Source organism: Pantherophis guttatus, chromosome 5 (assembly GCF_059756535.1).
Source record: "Pantherophis guttatus breed Tessera chromosome 5, ASM5975653v1, whole genome shotgun sequence".
Classification (NCBI taxonomy): Eukaryota; Metazoa; Chordata; class Lepidosauria; order Squamata; family Colubridae; genus Pantherophis; species Pantherophis guttatus.
In genome coordinates, this window is record NC_142067.1 from 15,970,833 (window position 1) to 15,991,822 (window position 20,990).

Sequence of the window (20,990 nt, forward strand, 5' to 3'; positions counted from 1 at the left end):
GTGGTGTACTTGACAGGTTCAAAATCCAAGTTCAAATTTATCCTCAACCACAGAAGCTCCCTCAATGACTTTGTGCCATTCAGCTTAATCTACCTCAGAAGATTATTGTGGGGAAAGATTGGATGAGGTAGCACTACACATTCTACCTTGAGCTCCTGAACAAAAGGCATAATGATGGTGCTGTTGTTGTTGTTGGTGATGATGATGATGATTGTTTGTCTAAATGTATAATCGCCTCCTTTATTATAGGACTCCCTTATTATAGGGCAGCGTAGAAAACAAAACAAAAATCCATAAAAATAGATAAAACCTAAAGCTACCTAGACAGCAAAGGCTAAAATGAGGTAAAAATCACACAATCAAATCAAACCGAACAGGGGCCCTCAATGCAACAGATATATTAATCTCAGGCCTAGGGCCAAAATCAGTTTTTAAGAGCTTTCTAAAGACCATGATGGTGAAGCTATGGCATGTGTGCCAGAGGTGGCACGCAGCACCCTCTCTGATGACACGCGAGCCGTCGCCCCAGTTCAGTTCAGCTCCTCTGCACATACGTGCACATCTCCCGCCGACCAGCTGGTCTTCAGGTCTCTGCCATGCATGTGCAGGGGCGGGGACATGCAGGAGGACCATGTGCACATGCATGGGAAGGGGGGGTGCATGCAGGAGGATGCGCATGTGCAGGGAGCATGTATGGGGGGATGCGCACATGTGCAGGAGGCAGGGGGCACACTTGCATGTGTGGGGGGTGGGGCACATGCACAGGGGCCACATGTGCATTGCATCTTGGGGGTTCAGGTGTGCACGCATTCATTCGCGCACACACATATGCGCTTTGGGCACTCGGTCCGGAAAAAGTTAGCCATCACTCTCCTAGGAGACAGGGTACTGTCCTTATCGCTGTCGAGCCCAAGCCTCTGCTCGACAATAATGGAATGGGAGGGAGGAGGAAGAGGATATGCACACGTACCTGATACCACAGAACTGCGCTCAGCAAACCGGACAAACAAGGACGCAGGACTGCACCCAGATGCTGGACACACAAACTCATAAATGGTGGTGGTGGCACCAGGAATAGGCGGCCGAGGCGTCAGGCTAGGGAAAAGCGAGGGGGGGTTTGACCAGGACGCTCCCATGAATGAGAAACCCGGAAAAGGGGCGCACGTGACTGCGTGTCACAGCTGATTGTTATCCAGTTGGTAATAAGGGAAGGGTAGGGCAAATGTATAAAGGGCGCTACGTAGCGGCTGTTTGTAGTGCCAACATTAAACTACTATAGAGCTCAGCGTTGTTCCGGAGTTCCTGCTAAGCATTAAACCAACTTCACTGAAGACTCTGCATGTGTCCTGTTGTGTTTTCTTGCTACCTGCGAATCGCCCGGGAGAAGGAGCTGAGAATCGCTGGGGACTGCTTTTCCACAGGGTGGAGGCTGCAAAACAGAATGTATAAGAGAAGATCTAACAACTAAATTAATAAGCCAAATGTGTTCCCCATCTGAGCGTAAGAGATGTCCCAAAGGTGCTTTTTTTCCCCTAAAGGCAAATTTCTTGGTTTTTTCATTTAGCTTCTCATCCATCAAGTTTCTCCAGGCTTCCTGGGTGAGAAGTGAAACATTTGCAAAGGAAAAAACCAAGGAAGTCCAGCTGCCCTTATTTTTTTTAAAAAAAATTACCTTTGGGACAACCATGACCCGGCTGATTGAAAATCTCCATAGATTTACCTTCAAAGCCAAGAAGACTCCTGTTCCAAATGCTGCTAAAGAAACAGATACAAGTGGCCATGGGTGGGCTTCAAAAATTTTAGCAAGGGGTTCTCTGCCTGGTTGCTGGGTGGGCATGGCCATGGTGGCCATGACCACCTAGTCAGCTTCCTGCACCACCGGGGGTGGGGGGGGCTTTTTTCCCTTCCTGGGCTCCGGATGCTTTCCTTGAGCCTCCAGGAAGGTGAAAATGGCCTCCCCAGGCTCCAGAAGCCCTCTGGAGGCCAGAAATGGGCCCGTTTCTGCCCCTCCTGAACTTCCGGTAGGCCCATTTTTCACCCTCCCTGAGCCTCCATGCGCACCCTGCACTTATTTATGTGGTCCATTTATTCAAAATGGGCCACATAGGGACTCCTGGGAGGGGTGGGGTGGGCAGGACCAGCCAGGAGTGGGATTTGGGTGTTCTCCAAATTGTACAGAATCTTAGCTATAGGTTCTCCCGAACCCCTGCGGACCCCCAGCAGCCCACCCCTGCAGGTGGCTTATTTGTAGATAAGAGAATTGTCTTTGACAATAAATTACAAAATAAGGACATTTTCCTTCCTACAATTTACCCACCTTAATTGCTTGTGCCAGTATTTTGAAGTCAGTGACCATTCCTCCTGCTTTGTTTCAATATATTTGTTTTTAAATCGTTTAGGCTGAACACACAAACAGCAAACTTTATTGTAGGGTACAAATGAAGTGATTAGGCAACGTTGCAAAAAAGGGGGGGTGTCATTATATATACTTCAGTTGCAGGTGAGGGAAAGGCTTTGTGGGACTGGAACGATAGAAAGAGATGGAAAATTATTGTTTATGTTCTTTATGTTTATGTACATTTATACCTTTCTTTTCATCCAAGCGGAGTACACAATAGATAATCGTAACTAAAATTAGTTACAAATATACCGCTGCTGATGCTAGCCTCTCTCCTTTCCTGTAATTTTAATATATATTTTATTAGTTTATTTGACAAAATCCAAAATAATAAAAGAATATTTTTAAAATCCATCATAACATGTGCTTCATCCCCTAATAATAAGCCCAATCGGGTTTTTGAGCACATACACTAAAATAAGCCCCCATCCAAAAGTAAGTCCTCCCTGAAAATATTTAAATGCAGAGCTGGAAATCAGGTAAGATGGCAAGAGGAGCCCCATCTTGCTCCACGCACCCCAAAATAGTAAGACCTTCCCGAAAATAAGGCCAAGGGTTCAAAAGGGTTCAAAAAAATATTGCCCCATTGGCAGAAAAACAAGACAATAAAAAACAATAAAAATGTCCCGTATGGCTATGCGAGAATTAAAAGATAATTCTTTTTACATTTCACCACTGAGTGAGACATATCCATAGCTGAGATCATAAGCAAGATCTCCCCACAATAGGAATTTGACAGAATTAGGGAATTCAGACTTTTAAAATATTTTTTAATATTTTTAAAAAAATAATGTTCAGAGCTTTATAGTCTAATGTGAACGCCATGAATCATAATATCTTCTCAACAGGAACCCATGGCACAGATTTCCCAATACAGCCAATCCCAAAGCTCCTTTTTCAGGAGGCAACTGGACTTCCTTGTTTTTTTTTTCTTTGAGGACGTTTCACTTCTCATCCAAGAACAACCCTCTAAAACAGGGGTGTCAAACTCGCAGCCCACGGGCCAGATGCTTCATGCATTGGCCATGCCCACACCCTGTTTAGCGAAGGGGGAAAAAGTCAAGATACATCACGTGATGCTGCTGTGATGATGTGAGGTTTTTTTTTTAATTTGATTTATATGCCGCCCTTCTCCGGAGACTCAGGGAGGCTTACAATGCATTAAGCAATAGCCTTCATACTTTTGTATATTTATACAAAGTCAGCTTATTGCCCCCACAAACTGGGTCCTCAATTTACCTACCTTAGAAAGGATGGAAGGCTGAGTCAACCTTGAGCCTGGTGAGGTTCGAACTTACAGTAATTGCAGACAGCTGGTGTTAATCACAATGCTATCAGTCTGCTGAGCCACCAGGCCCTTTGACACCCCTGCTCTAGAAGGATGCAAATGACCAGCTGCTTGCAAGGAATATAAATCCTTCCATTCCCCACTATCCTGTCAGAGCTGAAGAAGCTTCTTGGATGAGAAGTGAAACGTCTTCAAAGAAAAAAAAACAAGAAAAGTCCAGTTGCCTCCTGAAAAAGCACTTTGGGGACAACCATGACCTGGATGACTGAGAATCTCTACAGACCAATAGAGCCAATATTGCAAACATTTGTATGGTTTATTAGTTAAGTTGCAGTATCCTTTTTATAACACTCAAGAGCTTTATCCAGGATACAGGTAAGATGCACAGCTTCCTCACCTCCCTTTGCATCACTTTCAACTGTACACAGAATGGCTTTTTATTAGGGAAGAAATCAATAAGTGAGAAATTGTAAAAGAGCTATTAGATACCTGTTATAAACCGGCATATCGCCCAATGCCTTTTGGCTGACACATTTCTGCATCCTCTAAGAAATAATAAAAATGCCACATGGAATATCTCTATTTACTAGCTGTAATTATCCAGAATACATTGAAATGGATGTTTTGTTCTCTTTTGTGTTTTTGAGGCATAGAAAAAGCGATGTTTTTTTAGCATAAGAAAGAAAGGAAAATAACTCTGTATGGACACTAATATTGAAAACGTTCTCCTTGCAAATCAAAATTGCATTCTTATGTTAACAGATCTGGGGAATTTCAGCGGACGAACAAGAAGTGCTGTCTCGGTGAGAGAAGGTCAAGGTGTGGTACTAATATGCTCTCCTCCACTTCACTCACCAGGTAAGGTTGGCTGAATGTTAAATTGATAGCAACTCTGTGGGCTCATAATTTTCAGCCGTGATCTTGATAGTGGATCAGTAAACGCTTTGATACCTGAGCTATCAAAAGAATAATTAAAGTCTGTGTCTCGTAAAAGCTTCTGAACCGGAGTTAGCATTTTTGAAATAAGGTTAAACTAATCCATTTTGCTCAGTGAATAGAAACAGCAGTAGCAGATAGTAGAATAAGAGTCGTCCAAGGACTTTCTCCCACCCCGCCCCGGTCTCAGAGCTCTGCTAAATGTCAGAGCTGAGAGAGATGTTGTTGAAGCCCATGTGAAATGATTCATTTTTTCCCATTCAGATATGAGTTGGATCATGGTCTTCTTTCATGATCAAATTATGATAGTGGTTATTTTGTTGTTGTTGGATGTAGCTCAGTTGAAATTTGTTCAGATACAGTAACCTTCTACCATGTCCTATATAGATGTTGTTGCAGAGGACGGAACTAATGCCTCAACTTCTCATGAATCATACATAAAAAGATAGATGGAGCTTTCATACCATCAAGGCTGCCATCTTGGACTTACCGTATTTTTCGGAGTATAAGATGCACATTTTCCCCCCCTAAAAGGGGCTGAAAATTTGGGTGCATCTTATACTCCGTGCAGATAACAAGATAAAAACCACAAAATAAAACAATTTAAACAATAAATATTAACATTAAAATAGCTAAGGAAGGAACCAATATGCAAGGACAATCCGCTCTTAATCCATTAACTACCTCCAGTATGAAACACCAGTTGGTAGAGCCAGATTTTAAGGCCCTTTTTGAAGGCCAAGAAGGTGGGGAGGATCTGAACTTAAGGGTCATGATATTCCAGAGGGCAGGAATCATGGCAAAAGGCTCTTCTCCTGAACCCTGCTGACCAGAAATCCTTGACCAACAGAGACCATGGCCTTCTGCCAGTTTTTTTTTTTAATTTGATTTATATGCCGCCTTTCTCCGAAGACTCAGGGCGGCTTACAATGTGCTCAGCAATAGCCTTCATCCTTTTGTATATTTATACAAAGTCAGCTTATTGCCCCCACAACTGGGTCCTCAATTTACCTACCTTAGAAAGGATGGAAGGCTGAGTCAACCTTGAGCCTTGGCGAGATTCGAACCCTGCAGTAATTGCAGGCAGCTGGTCTTAATAACCAGCTTAATAACAGGGTGCCTTAAACCTCTGTACTACCAAGTTTGAGTGGAATGGGCTGAGATGGTTTCTCAGGTAAACTAGACCCATGCCATAAAGGGCATTAAAGGTCATAACCAACACTTTGAATTGGAACCTGAAGCAAACTCACAAACAGTGCAGCTTATGCAACAGGCTTGTTACATGGGCCATTTTAAGGCCTGTTTGGGCAGCTGCTTTATGTACCAGCTGTAGCTTCCATTTGCTGGTTTTTGATAAATAAACATCATGCTTTATTTTCTGATAGCTGAACTGAATGGTGTGCGGGCTTGCTCTGATCTAGATGTATTGGCTAATATTGGAATTGCCAAAGGCCATCCCTTTGGGATTATCTATACAAAAGCCACAGTGTTGTTTCTATAGGAGAAGGATAGACAGAGTTTGGGGTTGGAGACAAAACAAATAGGAATCAGCCTGGAGTTGTTTACATTCCCACAAACATCCCACAAGCAACTATGACTGATGGAAACAAATAAAACTAGAAATTACCCACAGTCTGTCAACTCACAAAGCATCCCTGACCTGCTCTCGAGTTGCCATAGGCAGGAGGGGGGAAACTGATGGAGCAGCATGGCAGCCACAACCAGAAACACATTCTACACATACTTTTCTCAAGGCTGTATGCCAGGTTACCGGCAACAGCTGGAGGGGCGGGATCTCTACTGCCCGCAAAAGTGCTCCGTTGGAGAATGTGATTTATGATATACCCTGGGAGGAGGAGGAAACAGGGCCATAATTGGGCCATAAATTGGGGGGCAATTTGTGGGTTAGAGCTGGCTTCACTTGGGTATGTGCCGACATGTTGCTCCTAATAAATAACTGGATTTCTTTTGAAGCTTGGCTCCATTAGGGCATCTGTCGGAACCCTGACATAGTCATTTACCAACAGATTTCTTATCTACTGTAGGAGTCCTGGGAAAAGTGGCCAAAAATCTTGATAATTTTTATGAGGTCCTTACTCATTATAGCCCTAGTTTTCTCTGAAATGATAAACATCTGAGTTCTACCACTTCTGATTGCAAGTTCAGCTTTGAATGATTAAAAATGCTGAGTACATTCAAAACCTGGGAGATGGTGTAGTTCTTCTCTGTTATGTATTATTTATGTCAGGAGTTGACAACCTCTCTGGGCCATTGAGCACATTTGCACTGAGGATATTATGGGAACTTTCTCAAAATGCCACAATAGAAGAGGGTTGTCTTGTCTATGAGAAGAAATGTTAGCCAGAAGCAAATGGTTTTTGTTAGTTCTTACTGTATAAAGCTCTTCTAATAAAAATGCTGCTATAGAAGTAAGAACCTTGGTAGTACAGTGGTCTAAGGCACCCTGTTATTAAGCTGGTTATTAAAACCAGATGCCTGCAATTACTGCAGGTTCGAATCTCGCCAAGGCTCAAGGTTGACTCAGCCTTCCATCCTTTCTAAGGTAGGTAAATTGAGGACCCAGTTGTGGGGGCAATAAGCTGACTTTGTATAAATATACAAAAGTATGAAGGCTATTGCTTAACGCATTGTAAGCCACCTTGAGTCTCCGGAGAAGGGCGGCATATAAATCAAATTAAAAAAAAAAAAAGTTGGTACTTTGTAGCGTAACATCTTTCTCTCCCTTTCCCTATATCATAAGTGAGTCAAGAAAATTCTCAGCTTTTTGATGTACAGTATATATTTATTTTAGCGTATAGAATCATTCAGAATAATCCAGCATGTGGTAACATCTTTTAGAAAATGTTTCCATTTCCCTTGTCTACTGACTTGTCATACTGAACTACAGTGTTAGGAATTGACATAAAAATTGAAAGTTCCACAGGGATTTGTTTAGGACTCAAAAGAAAAGTTTCTTCTAAGTCTCAAAGTCTTAGATGGAAAATGTTGAAAAGTTCTATTAAAATATACTTTAATGTTGGGAATAATGCATCAATGTGAAATTTTGCCTCAGGTTTCCCTTAGAGGAGCATAGAGATGATCTTAAATTAGTAAAATGTTTGATAATCAGATTTGTTATGATTATGGAAAATATTGTGCATAATATGTACGTATTTGTGTGTGCATGTGTTTATTGTACATTATTAAGGTTTATGCTACAAATAAGAGATTATTTTGCTGTATAGATTTGGAGACTTTTGGATTGTTACATTTGCATATTGTTTATATGATGTTTTTGTTTGAATTTAGAGATTATTTTATTATATATTTGTATTTGTACTGAATAAAGTTAGGAATCAAATTTCTTTTTTTATTTTTGTCACTTTTTAAGTTCTTCCCACTTTGATTGGATTTGTCCTTTTTTAAAACTCTTTTTTTTTGTTACTTTGCACTTTACCTTTCTGTTAGTTTAATTAGTAAAGCATCAACTGAGAAAAAAACAAGAAAATGTGAGAAAGAAACTAAAGATTGTCCTACTTGGGTCTCTTTGGCATAAGAAGGAAAAGGAAAGGGAAATACTGTGAGATTTTCATTAATGCCAATTCTTTCTGGTACGTCAGGTCTGGAGACAAATACCAGAAGTAATGCTAGAACTCTACTTTATCAATATAGGATTAGTAGCAAAATCTTGAAAGTTTCATAGTGTTTTTATCAGCAGCTACTATTTATTTTCTCAAAAATCATCTCTGGGTTCTTTTACACTTCCACTGTAGACAATATAACTCAGTGGACCATTAAGAAGATACATCTCATCCTTGAGTTGACCTTGCCTAGGTTAAACAGTAAGGAGGATTAAATTTGGTTACTGCATAGATGGGTTTCTACCCATGAATTTCAAGATCGTTGACTAAATTAGAGGGTTAAAAATATCCTAGAAGACAATGGCAAATGATGCGTGATGAACTACATGGATGTACTCAGATGGTCGCCAGACGTTGAGCTGAGTTTGAGGGCATTGCTCGTCTGTCATAATAATGATAAATGATAGAATTATTCTAAGCAGGCACAAGGTGTCACATGCATATGGATAAAATGTTCTTCTTTGGATTAAATAAAATAAGGGTGCTGGTGCCATGATAGATTCCTCATTCCAGCCTTATGAGATATATATATATATAATATGTATGTATGTATGTATGTATATATATTGAGTAGTTTTCATTCCACATATTTTAGAAAATGTTTCCATTTCCCTTGTCTACTGACTTGTCATATTGAGCTAGGAATTGACATAAACGTTGAAAGTTCCACAGGGATCTGTATAGGACTCAAAGGAATTTATGTACAATGATACAAAAAAATTAAAAAGACACCAACGTTTGGACATTTGGTCTCTTATGGCCCAGAAAAGAGATCTAAGTACCTAATGAAAGGAAAAAAATGCATATAAAATGCATATATTTGAGAAAATTGTGTACAATATAAATATGTTAGAAAAACTTGCATATGAAATTATGTGTTTTAATTTGCAAATTAATGCATTTATAGAAGAAATGATATAAAAGAAACCTGATTTATCAATATCTAGATAGCATTCACATGAAAAACTTTCAGGTTTAATCCTGATTTAAAAAAATAATAATCAGTGAGTGATGCCAATTCTGAAAAGTTCTGACAATATGGAGTAAATAGGATAATATAAGATCTCTTTCTCTCTCTCCACACAAACACACACACACACAGAGAGAGTAATCCTCTAGAGGGAGATTTATACGAAGGAACTTTTCCTTCACTAAAATATACGTACATTCCAACATAATAGATACCAGCTTATTAATTCCAACCCATTCCTCATTCCTGATAGTATCTTTATAACTGACTCCAGTCTAGTGAAATGGAGATTATTAAGCTTTAACTAGGGAAAAAAATGGAGAAAAGTTCAACTTGGAGAAAATGAATCTGTGATGACAGCATAACTGAATAGGTGTGAAGGTTGCATTGCTATGAATTTATATGAATTTTCCAGTTAAAAACTGAAGGACTGTGCATACTTCCATCATCCCACAGCTGCTTCACCATTTTTCAATATGTGTCTTATTTCAGTTGTCCCCATTTTTTTCCCTTTGGACAATGTGGGTTACTCTCATCAATATGATAATTATGGATCTTCCAGTGCTGATAGTTTGTCTATTTCTACCCTCAGAACTCCAAACATTGTGAATATTAATTTCTGAGCTGCTCATTAGCAAACTAATCACTTTCGAGGTTAGCAAAGTTCTTACACTACTGCATGAGGATTTTGGCAGATATCCCACCACTTCTAGAATTTTCTTGCAAATAAGCATACCAATTATTTTGATGACTCTAGGTGGGAACACAAATATCTTACCTGACTAAGTTGATTATCATTTGTAATTGCAATTAAAGCCAATGCCTCAGTAAAGACCACAGATGATTGAATGCACATTTTTGTAATTGGGGAGTTTCAGCAGAAAGCCCATGTGAAGAGGCAAAATGAGCAAGATGGTGGTTGTAATATAAGCCCCATCATCATCATTTTCATTTAATGACCCCATAATCCCTTGCAAGGTGGAGTCTGGGCAACTGAATGGAGCTGAGTGTTTACTGGCTGAATGCCCTTCCTGTCACCAATGCAGAATTATTTTCAGCAGATATATTCTCATTGTGCCCAGAGAGAGAAATATCAGCCTCTACTAGGATCGAACTCACAGCCTCCTGATTGTGAGGTGAGAGCTCCACCTCTAGGCTACTGCACCACTCTGCAATATAAGGCCCATCCCTTATGAATATCCATGTTGTACTGATATCTGATGCTCCATCTACCATCTTGCTGATGTTGACCCTCTAGCATAGGGGTGTCAAACTTGCGTTGTCACGGTGGCATCATGTGAGACGTATCGGGACTTTTTTCTCCTTCACTAAACCGGGCGGGGGCAGGGCCAGCACATGACGCATCTGGTCCATGGGCTGTGAGTTTGACACCCCTGCTCTAGCAGAACTTTCAGCCTTGAAAATCGTTTGAATTCCTTCACCTTGTGTCAGCCCTTCAAAATGTTTCAGACCAGGGAACCAATACTGTGTAAGTCAGTACTACTCTTATTGTAAAACTGTAGTAACATAATCTTGTTAAGCCTGAATGTGCTTTCTTTCTGTGTCCTTTTATCTACATGTGAACTAGAATTGGGTTTGTCTAAGACACACATTATATTCTTATCCTGGATTCTGGGCCCTTTTATCTAACCATCTCCTTGGTAGCAGTACTTCCTCCTGTCCCTCAAGGCTATTCCTTCTTCCCTCAATATCTTACAGGTATTAGTAACACTGTGTCGGAACTCTGACACACTGTTTCCTATTCAAGATTCCTGGCTATCTACCCTTGGGACTCCACCTTTACGTGGCATATCTAGCAAATTGACATCCCATATTTGTGAGTGTACAACTGGTTCTAGACTGTTTGATTATAGCACTGTATCATTAAACTTAGGGGACGCGATGGCTCAGTGGCTAAGATGCTGAGCTTGTTGATCGAAAGGTTGGCAGTTCAGCGATTCGAATCCCTAGTGCCGTGTAATGGGGTCAGCTCCTGTTACTTGTCCCAGCTTCTGCCAACCTAGCAGTTCGAAAGTACATAAAAAATGCAAGTAGAAAAATAGGGACCACCTTTGGTGGGAAGGTAACAGCGCTCTGTGCACCTTTGGTGTTTAGTCATGCTGGCCACATGACCACAGAGATGTCTTCGGACAGTGCTGGCTCCTCGGCTTTGAAACGGAGATGAGCACCGCCCCCTAGAGTCAGGAACGACTAGCACATATGTGCAAGGGGAACCTTTACCTTTACCTATCATTAAACTGAATAGAGTTGTGAAAATTTATCAGGCCGCCCGTGAAGAGACAAATTCCATACTACATGGATATTAGCAGATTATTTAAAATATCTCAGGATACTATGTGTAAAAAATAAGTAAATTAAAAGGAAGCAGTGGTGATGTGTCCTCTCTTTTGCTGAAAGTGTATTCCTAGAAAGTGAACATCAAATATTAGCTGCTGTAGCTGAGAGTTTGAAGAGGAACTGTAATCAGGGGATGCAGCCTTGGATTCCAAATAAAACAACAGATGGCTATGCATTATCACTAAATAACAATTATTTGACAAGAAGAAGATAAATGGGAGCAGGTTGCTGGTTTCCCAGTAGCACCCCATGATATATAGGATAACAGAGACTCAGCTGCATTTTATGTATATGTAAGATCAGGTGAGAAAGTCAGATTTTGCTCGGCAAGGAACTGTATGAATAATAAGTGGATAAGAGTGAGGCTGATAGTGATTTATTAGTCTAACACATGGCTAAACAGAAATATTGGCATCATTAGGCAGCTGATTAACTTTTGATAAATTGGGTTGTCTGACTTTCCTACCTGTGTTCCCAATTATTTTAATTGTCTCACACACCTCTCCGCTCAGAAAAAAGTTTCCCCAAAAATATTTCAAGTTTTAGGGCCCAGCTTTTCATTAATTGGAAGTGTTCTGTAATTGAAGGGCACTTGAGACACTGAATGTCCAGCTTTCTCGTATCTTACACTGCCCACAGCATATTTAACTTGCTTACTGAATTATTACATATTAAGCTAACCCAGCTGGCTGGCTGGCTGACAGCATACAGCACACTAACACAAGCACACACCCCACAAGGTGTGAAGGTTAATATTAACCAAGCACAGTATATTTATCTGAGTGCTGCCATTTAGTCTTTTGCTGATCTGGTTAACCACTCTGTGTGCTCTGCAGAATAATCTTCAGTGAGGGCAGCTTTGTTTTCATATTCAGCCATTTGTTGAAGGACAAAAGAGTGGCTCAAGTCCAGCTTACTATACAAATGTGAGATCCTTTGCTATTATCACTGGCAACATACAACTATTTATATACCACTGGCGAGAAAAACGGTATTATTTTTTTTAATTTTTAAAAAACCCTTATTAAAATTTAAAATATTAAAATACTAATACAAATACATCTGTAACAAAAATACATCCATGATAGTTGTGCAATTCAACGTCATTCCAACAGTACACAAATCTTAACTCTATTCATATATTCTCAGATATTCCTTCTTGAACAAATACATGTAAACACAATTTATGTCTTATTTTGATCTATATATTTCCTATTTTTATTTTCTATCCATTAGCATACCAGTTTTCCCAGGTTGAGTAATATTCCAAGTCTTCTTTGTTATTTAATTCTATAGTAAGTTTGTCCATTTCTGCACACTCAAAAATTTTCCGGATTATTACACAATTTGTCGATGTGGTGGACATTTTCCAGGCTTGTGCGAGTAATAATATGAATGATCAAATATTTAATCTTTTTAGGATATTTTCCCTTAATGATCCCCAGAAGAAACAGTTCAGGCTTCAATTCTATTTGGCAATGTGTAATTTCATTTAACCATTTTTGTATTTTAATCCAGTATTTTTTGATTCCCGGGCAAAGCCACCATACATGAAAAAAGGTACCTTGTGCTTTTTTACATTTCCAGCAGGATATGAGGGCGATTTGGCTGTGACATCTGTCACCTTATTGATCACCAGGGTTGATTCGGCTGATCTGGCTGGCTAGGCGGGTGTCCCCTTCCTCCCTCACCACTCCATGTGTATCCCTCCCGAAGCTGTACGCTCAGTGGAAGAGGACAATTATCCCAGATAGAAGGAGTGTACTGATCTTCAGTCAAGGGTAAACGATAGCTGCGCTACCCTGCTAGAACCTCCAAACAAGCTCAAGGGAAAAAAACGATATTAAGAACACACACAGTATTATTTTCCCCCTGGAGAGGACATAACCTATTTAAACTTATCTCCTCAGGACACCATCATAGGGCATATTTGTCCATGTAGTAGGCTATATTGCTATTATCCTTGTCATCTTTCTCACCTCTCATCTTTCCTACTACCTTCTCCTATTGATATATCATGATATATCAATTGTTTATATATATCATGATATATCAATTGTTTTTTGTATCTTATGATTTATGATTGTATCTTATGATTTATAGTCTATGACCTATCACTCTGTTTGTATATATACTGAGAGCGTATGCACCAGAGACAAATCCCTTGTGTGTCCAATCACATTTGGCTAATAAAGAATTCTGTTCTGTTCTATCCATCAGAACAAGTTCTGTCAGAAGACTGGTTTATCTTGCTTCTGCAAATCCTTTTTTTTAAAAAAATTTGATTTATATGCCGCCCTTCTCCGGAGACTCAGGGTGGCTTACAATGCGCTAAGCAATAGCCTTCATTCTTTTGTATATTTATACAAAGTCAGCTTATTGCCCCCACAATCTGGGTCCTCAATTTACCTACCTTAGAAAGGATGGAAGGCTGAGTCAACCTTGAGCCTTGGCGAGATTCGAACCTGCAGTAATTGCAGGCAGCTGGTCTTAATAACCAGTTTAATAACAGGGTGTCTTAGACCACTGTACTACCAAGGCTCTTTCCCCTTAACCTCTGCCCTAATGATTCAGGAAGGGACACCTAGAACATATTGAGAGGGAGAGGAGACAAGGAGAAAAATTTTATTCCACAAATGAAAGGCTACTTACTGTATATGGCTATGGACTTTTCATTCAGCAGTTTCCAGAAGGCTTAATTTTTGATGTTTCATGAGAGATCTGCATGAGAAGTGGTAAAACTTTACTGTAGAGAGGCAGATATTTAGAGAGGCAGAGAAACCAGACTTGGGAAATGTGACCTAAATACCTCTAGCCCATGAATGCTCCCTGGCTTTCAAAGCAGCTTTTTCCACTGTCAAAACCTTCTTAATGTTATATGGCAGTGATGGCTTTTCCAGACCGAGTGCCCAAAGCGTGCCTGCGAACCCCCAAAATACAATGCATGCACACACCCCATGCATACCACATGCCCCCCACATGCCCCCTGCCCCCTGCATACACCCCCCATGCATGTGCGTGCAGCCCCCCCCGCATGCGGCCTGCCCCCCACGCATGAGTGGCAGAGACCCGAAGACCAGCTGGCTGGTGGGAGGCATGTGCGCATGCGCGGCGGAGCTGAGCTGGGGCGATTGCTCGCATGGCCACAGAGAGGCAGCTGCATGCCACCCCAGGCATATGTGCCATAGGTTCGCCATCACTGTTATATGGTGTCCATTTATACCTTATCTCTGCAGGTTGAATATATTCAGCTCTTTCAACCACATTACATAAAAATGTGGCATCTAGGATTGCGTTCATTCTTGTTAAAATATTTATCCTACACCCTTAGGGTTACCAAAACTCATGAGGTTGATAGTATTTTGTTTTTTCCCATTTTCAATCTTTTTCCAGCTGAAAGAAATGTCCCCCCCCCCCTAAATTTACGGATTCTCTGTTTACTATCCTTTGAACTAGAATAGCAAATGGGGAGAGGGAGGCATTCTGTGATAGCCAGAAAGCCATTCTGTTTATAAGTGCAGGATCAGCTTTTGTCACGAATCTACTACGTTAACTCATCTTTGGTAGCTCTGTGCAAAGCAGCAAGAGAGAAAGAAATTCCAAAGATTTATCACAGTAATTAAACTTGAATAAAGGCAAAGTCACAGTTTGTGGTTTTATTTGGGCAGGTATGTATGTGATAGATCAAGAACAACGAAGAGCTCAAAAGGAAGCAATTTCATTTCTAGGTAATAAATAGATGGTATCACCTCCTCCTATGTGGAATATTCCAGCGCAACAAATAAATTGCTTTCATTAAAGACTTGCATGGAGATTAATGAACATTGATAATAAGCTGTGTGAAAACATACGATTTACTGTACACAAAAGGGAGGAATATGGATATATGGGGCATAAGAAAAAATGCTATCCTTTAACTTCTACTGTACGTGTCTCCCTGGTTTCTGAATGTGAAGTGCATACTGAAGTTTTTCAGAAAAATAAATGTTTTTCATAAAGGTAATCTACAGTTTACATCAAAAAGAGCTGGGCTTCTAATTCATTGTACTGTAGTTTGAGGTGTGGTGGTGGACAAGGGTTTATGCATACTTCTCCCTTCCATTATACAGCTGATCGATCACTTTTCAAATTTCAGCAGATCTTTATACTCCAATGCTTCCGAAAGAAAACTAAAGGCCTTTGACATTGCAGCCAGTTCTGATATCAGTGGGAAGGAGCTGATCTTGTTGTGAGACTATACAGTACAGATGTCAGTACTTCAACCTGCATTTACTCTAGTGCTGACATAAGAAGGAGAAGAGGGGGCAGCTGGCAAGAGGACGCTTGACATTTCACCTACTTATTTTCCTTGAAGATAATATCCCCTAGGAGATGAAAGGGAAGGGAACATTCCTGGGAGCTTAGGTAGTAGATATGGGGAGAGTGATTGGAAGTAAGCCAATGAGACGCAGAGATTTGGGGAACGGAAAGGGAGGGTTTGGGGTCAGGAAGTCAGAGTTGGCTATGCCATAATCGGGGGCAGATTGTTGTGCTTAATAAAATGAAAGATTTCTTCAAAGACTATCTGTTTGGAAATGCAATTTATTTTATTTGTGACGATATCGAAATCTGACAACAGGTACAACCCAGAGGTGATATTCACTTATCTTCGCTACCGGTTCACAAATGCGAGTGTACACATGCGCAGGGCCGTCCGCATGTGCAGAGTGTCAAAAACAGGATGTGATGATATACGGGTGGGTGGGCGGAGCCTCCCGCAGCCACTGCTACCAGTTTTCCCGAACCAGATAGAACCAGCTGAATACCACCACTGGTATAACCACAACCAAGCCCAGAATTTCCATTGGTAAGCTAAGCAGCTGTTGATAGCAATACCACTTAGATTTATAAACCTCTTCACAGTGCTTTAGAGCCCTCTCTAAGCAGTTTACAGAGTCAGCATATCATCCCCAACAATCTGGGTCCTCATTTTACCAACCTTGGAAGGATGGACGACTAAGCCAACCTTGAGCTGGTTAAGGATCAAACTCCTGGCAGTGGGAAATGCAGAAAGTCTGCATGATTTTTGTTGTTGTTGAGGCAAAGAAGCATTGTGATTAGCTCCAGAAAAGGCACTTCCCCTTACTTGAAAGTCTCAACTTCAACTCTTAAGTGTCACATATTGTGAGGATGCCGAGGAGTGTCTGAAAACAGAGCAAACTGGAGTAATTTGCTAACTCTCCTTGATCTACAAAATAAGGGACTCCTTGTTTCCTCAAGCAGCTTTGATGGGGTTCTTTGACTGAATCTTTGTCAGCGTTCCAAATTAGGCTCTCTTCCAGCGCTGACATGAACGAAATGAAGCAGAGAGCAGAAGTGTTGATTTATTGCTAAGATGAACTTTTACCTAGTCTTCTGAAGGCAACAGATAGTGTTACCTGGGTGATGGAGGGTGGGGGGCACATTCCTGTGAAAAGAACGTGCTGGGACATAGAGATGGATCTGCCTGATGGCCAATGGGACATTGGGGTTGGAGAGTGGAAGAGGAGGGGGTTGGAAGGAGGGGCAAGTTTGGCTACAACTTGAATCAGGAATGTCGGATTTTTTCTATTCTTAAATAAAAGAGATTCATTAGAGACTTTGCGCTTGAGAATGAAGTTTATTTAAGATAGCACCGAAGCCTGACAATCTTCACTATAGGACTACAGAATTTGATCACTACAGAATTTGAACTTCACTACTGTAGAATAGGGGTGTCAAACTCAAGGCCCGGGGGCTGGATCCAGACCATGGGGTTCTTAGATCTGGTCCATGGGGCCAACCTAGAATGAAACAAAGGGCTGGCCCACAGTGCCTCTGACAGTGAAAACGGAGCTCAGGAGGGTTGCATGTGGCTCTCCTAAGCTCCGTTTTTGCTGGCAGAGAGTTGTAGGATTCCGTCCCAGCTGAAAACAGAGCTCAGGAGCCCATTTTCGCTGGCAGAGCATTCAGACCACCACAGGTGCCCCAACACGAGTTATGTCGAATCAGCCACACCTACCCTGGCCACGCCCAACCTGGCCTCCCAAGGTCACACAAAATCCTGATGCAGTCCTCAATGAAATCGAGTTTGAAATCGAGTTTCAGAAAGTCCTACAACACTACTGCTTTGGCCAAAACTTGGGTGTTCAAGTTCAGGTTGGAATTCAGGTAGTATATCTAAACTGCAAATCTAAGACAAATGCATCATCTGTCTGGCACAGGTTGGATTTTTATTTCCTGATCTGCTCTTCAGTTCTTCTACCAGAACTTCTTCTGTTTCCTATGAAAGTATTAAGATGCTTAAAATGATCATATTTGCTTCCTTATAAGACCAGTCTACAGATAGAATTAAGCCAGCTTTTTTTAAAAAATGAAAGACAAATTCAGAAATTAATCACTTATTTTAGAACTAATGTTGAATGGAAGAATTAAATGATGCCATTCATCAATCTGAACTTTTAAGAATACCTTTTTAAATTACAGAATTTTTTACTTCTTAAATTACAGAATATTTTACTTCTTAAAATACCTTCTTAAGTACCTTCTCTTCTATTAAGGAATACCTTATTAAAGCAGCAGAGCAAAATTATTTACAAACTACCTGAGGAGAAAGGAAGTTTTCACTAAATATAGATATCAGAGAGAAAAATCCAAATTGCCTTCTCAATATTTGGGGATGATTTGATTATGATTAGAGGACTTTTTTTTGTCATATAGCTATTTAACATAAATACTTAAGGAAAGCTGACTTGGATATGTAGATTTTGGGCTGAAGTGAATTTTGAATTTTGATGAATACTTACACCTCCTTCACATATATGTAATGAATGACTAACTTGGTCAATATTCCCTTGTTCACATAAGATCAACTAAAATATAGTCTGCATATAGTAGAATGGAACAGATATCATAGATCATAAACCATACAGAGTTTTCATATCACCCAAAGGTTTTGTTTTTTTTTCATTTCTCACATCCTATAGTCTTTCGGTGTTGGATGATCCAAGGATGACATCAAGTGGTGATGTGCATACATGTGTAAATAAACCCATAATCATCCAAAGAAGGTTGAAAGAGAATGCCGTCTTCAAAGAAATAAGCAACTTCAAATATATTATGCAGAATTTTCAAAAATATGCCTGCAGGGATTGGAGATAACTATTGTTTCATGCATTTACATTTTAAGTTTTGCTACTTCAGGTCTACTACTTGATCCATAGAATTCTCCTCAATGGTTAATAACAAATAATTTCAATATTAGACAAAATCAACTTCAAGGATTGCTTGCATGTGGCATAATAATCATGAAGTTTGAATCTTTACTTTTGTATTTTGTGTGCCTTTCCATGTCATTGCCATGCAACACATATAAATTCAGAATAAAAAGTTTTATTCAAAACAATTTTATCTTAATTTTAGGACCCCGCTAACACAAGGCTTTTGCTAATGCAAAGCAAACAGTATGTGGCATCTCTGACTCATTCAACCTGATGTGGCATCAATGGTTAGGTTGATGCATCCTAACCATTTGATGAACAATTTCCTCCTCCTCCTCCTCTTCCTCCTCCAGTGTTTCAAAAATTCACGATCCATCTTTTTATCAGATTTTCATGAGACTAACCTGGCAAACTCATATTAGATATTATAGAATAGCATGGGAAATGATCTGATGGCTCCTTATAAGATTTCTCTGAAAGAGAGAAAGAGAGAGAGAGATCAAATAACAGTTTTCAAGGGATAAAAATGGACCTCCCAATTTATTTATTTATTTGTTTGTTATCAAAAGGAGGAGAAAAATGAGAATTCTTCATGGGGAGGGAGCGGGAGTCACATCAAAAATATTTCACAGTAGAACACTGGAACTTATTCCTAAGGAAGTCAGGGGTCCTTCTAGACATGAAGAAATGAATAGATCCTAAGACTAGATGCAAAGAGATATGACGTTATGAAAAGTTGATCTTTGCAGAGATATTGGATATTGAACTCCTGGAGGGATCTTAATAAACCAGATAGGCTATTCATAAAATGAATTGCCAACTCTGCCGTCACTAGGGTGCCTTAATCACTTCAACACTCCAAAGTTGTAAATAGCAAGGTTAACTGGGAGGTAATGGCTCCATCATAGCATTCCATGAGGATCCCAGTTTACAATTAATTCTACCGTTCAGGATTTTTTCCCCTCCTCCTACATTTTTTTATTACACTGTGGTAAATGCTAGATAAGTTGCACATTAAAGATTTCTTTCTGACGTCTGTATATTTGTGGTTTTCGGTGAAGACAGTTGTGTGATCTGTGCTAATTTGTTGACACCTCTTTGAGATAGAAATCTAGCAGATAGCTGTCAAAATATAATATATGTCTATACAGTAACTGGATATTTCTTGAAACAAAAAGAAAAGAAGCTTATGCTCCATGAAGCTATTGGTAACAGAATCTTAAAAGTCTTCCCTGTCTTTATCTTTAAGAAAACTAGGGAGGGTTAAATCTTCTTCAAATTACATTTCTGCCCCATTCAGATTTCTCTTGTCGGATCATTGTCTTGGTTGCAGCTCTACCCCCTGTTCCTCAAGGTTATTTTTTCTGGCCATTACAGCAGAGGTGGGTTTCAGCAGGTTCTGACCAGTTCTGGAGAACCGGTAGCGGAAATTTTAAGTAGTTCGGAGAACCGGTAGTAAAAATTCTGACTGGCCCCGACCCCATCAATTCTCTCCCTCCCAAGTCCCAGCTGATCGGGAGGAAATGAGGATTTTCCAGTAACCTTCTCCTGGAGTGGGGTGGGAATGGAGATTTTACAGTATCCTTTCCCTGCCATGCCCACCAAGCCATGCCCACCAAGCAATGCCACGCCCACCAAGCCACACCCACAGAATCGGTAGTAAAAAAAATTGAAACCCACTACTGCATTACAGATAATTAACGTCTCCATCCCAGGCTGGACAAGCGAAACATTTTGTGTTTTTGAACAGTAGCAGTGGATTTTCTATTATAGAACTAACCTTGGCATTTTTATATTTAGAGAGTCAGAAGTGACAAATCTGTCAGGGAACTGGAGTGAGGCTGCCTGAGAACTAATATCGGGTGTTAAAAGTTCAGCAACTTGGAAACATCAGGAGGAGGGGATGAGATAATAGAAATGGAAAATACGAATATAAACATGGATTGGAAACCTTTGTGATAGCTCTAGAAAAAGACAGTCTTTAACAACCTTTATCAGTTCTCTCCTTTTTTTATTGTTTTTCCAGTGCAGCTGTGAGGAATTGCAGGCAGAAAATGGAGAGAAGTAGGCCTCTAATTCAGCATGGGGGTGCATGTTAGATTTGAATAAAATATTCAGTCGTCCCAAACAAGATTTCTGCTTCAAATCCTGAAGAGCTGCTAATAGTTTTGACAATATTAAT

General features: G+C 40.2%; 1 protein-coding gene across 8 annotated transcripts in view; it reads left to right on the forward strand.

The window, feature by feature from the left end:
• The window catches only part of CNTN5 (contactin 5), an 827,378-nt gene that overhangs the window by 608,747 nt on the left and 197,641 nt on the right, over nucleotides 1-20,990 (forward strand). For all 8 annotated transcript variants that reach the window (XM_087894620.1, XM_087894619.1, XM_087894622.1 and 5 more), the window contains one exon: nucleotides 4,449-4,544. In XM_087894620.1, coding sequence (XP_087750746.1) covers nucleotides 4,449-4,544 — 96 coding nt within the window. The remainder of the gene's footprint in view (nucleotides 1-4,448; nucleotides 4,545-20,990) is intronic.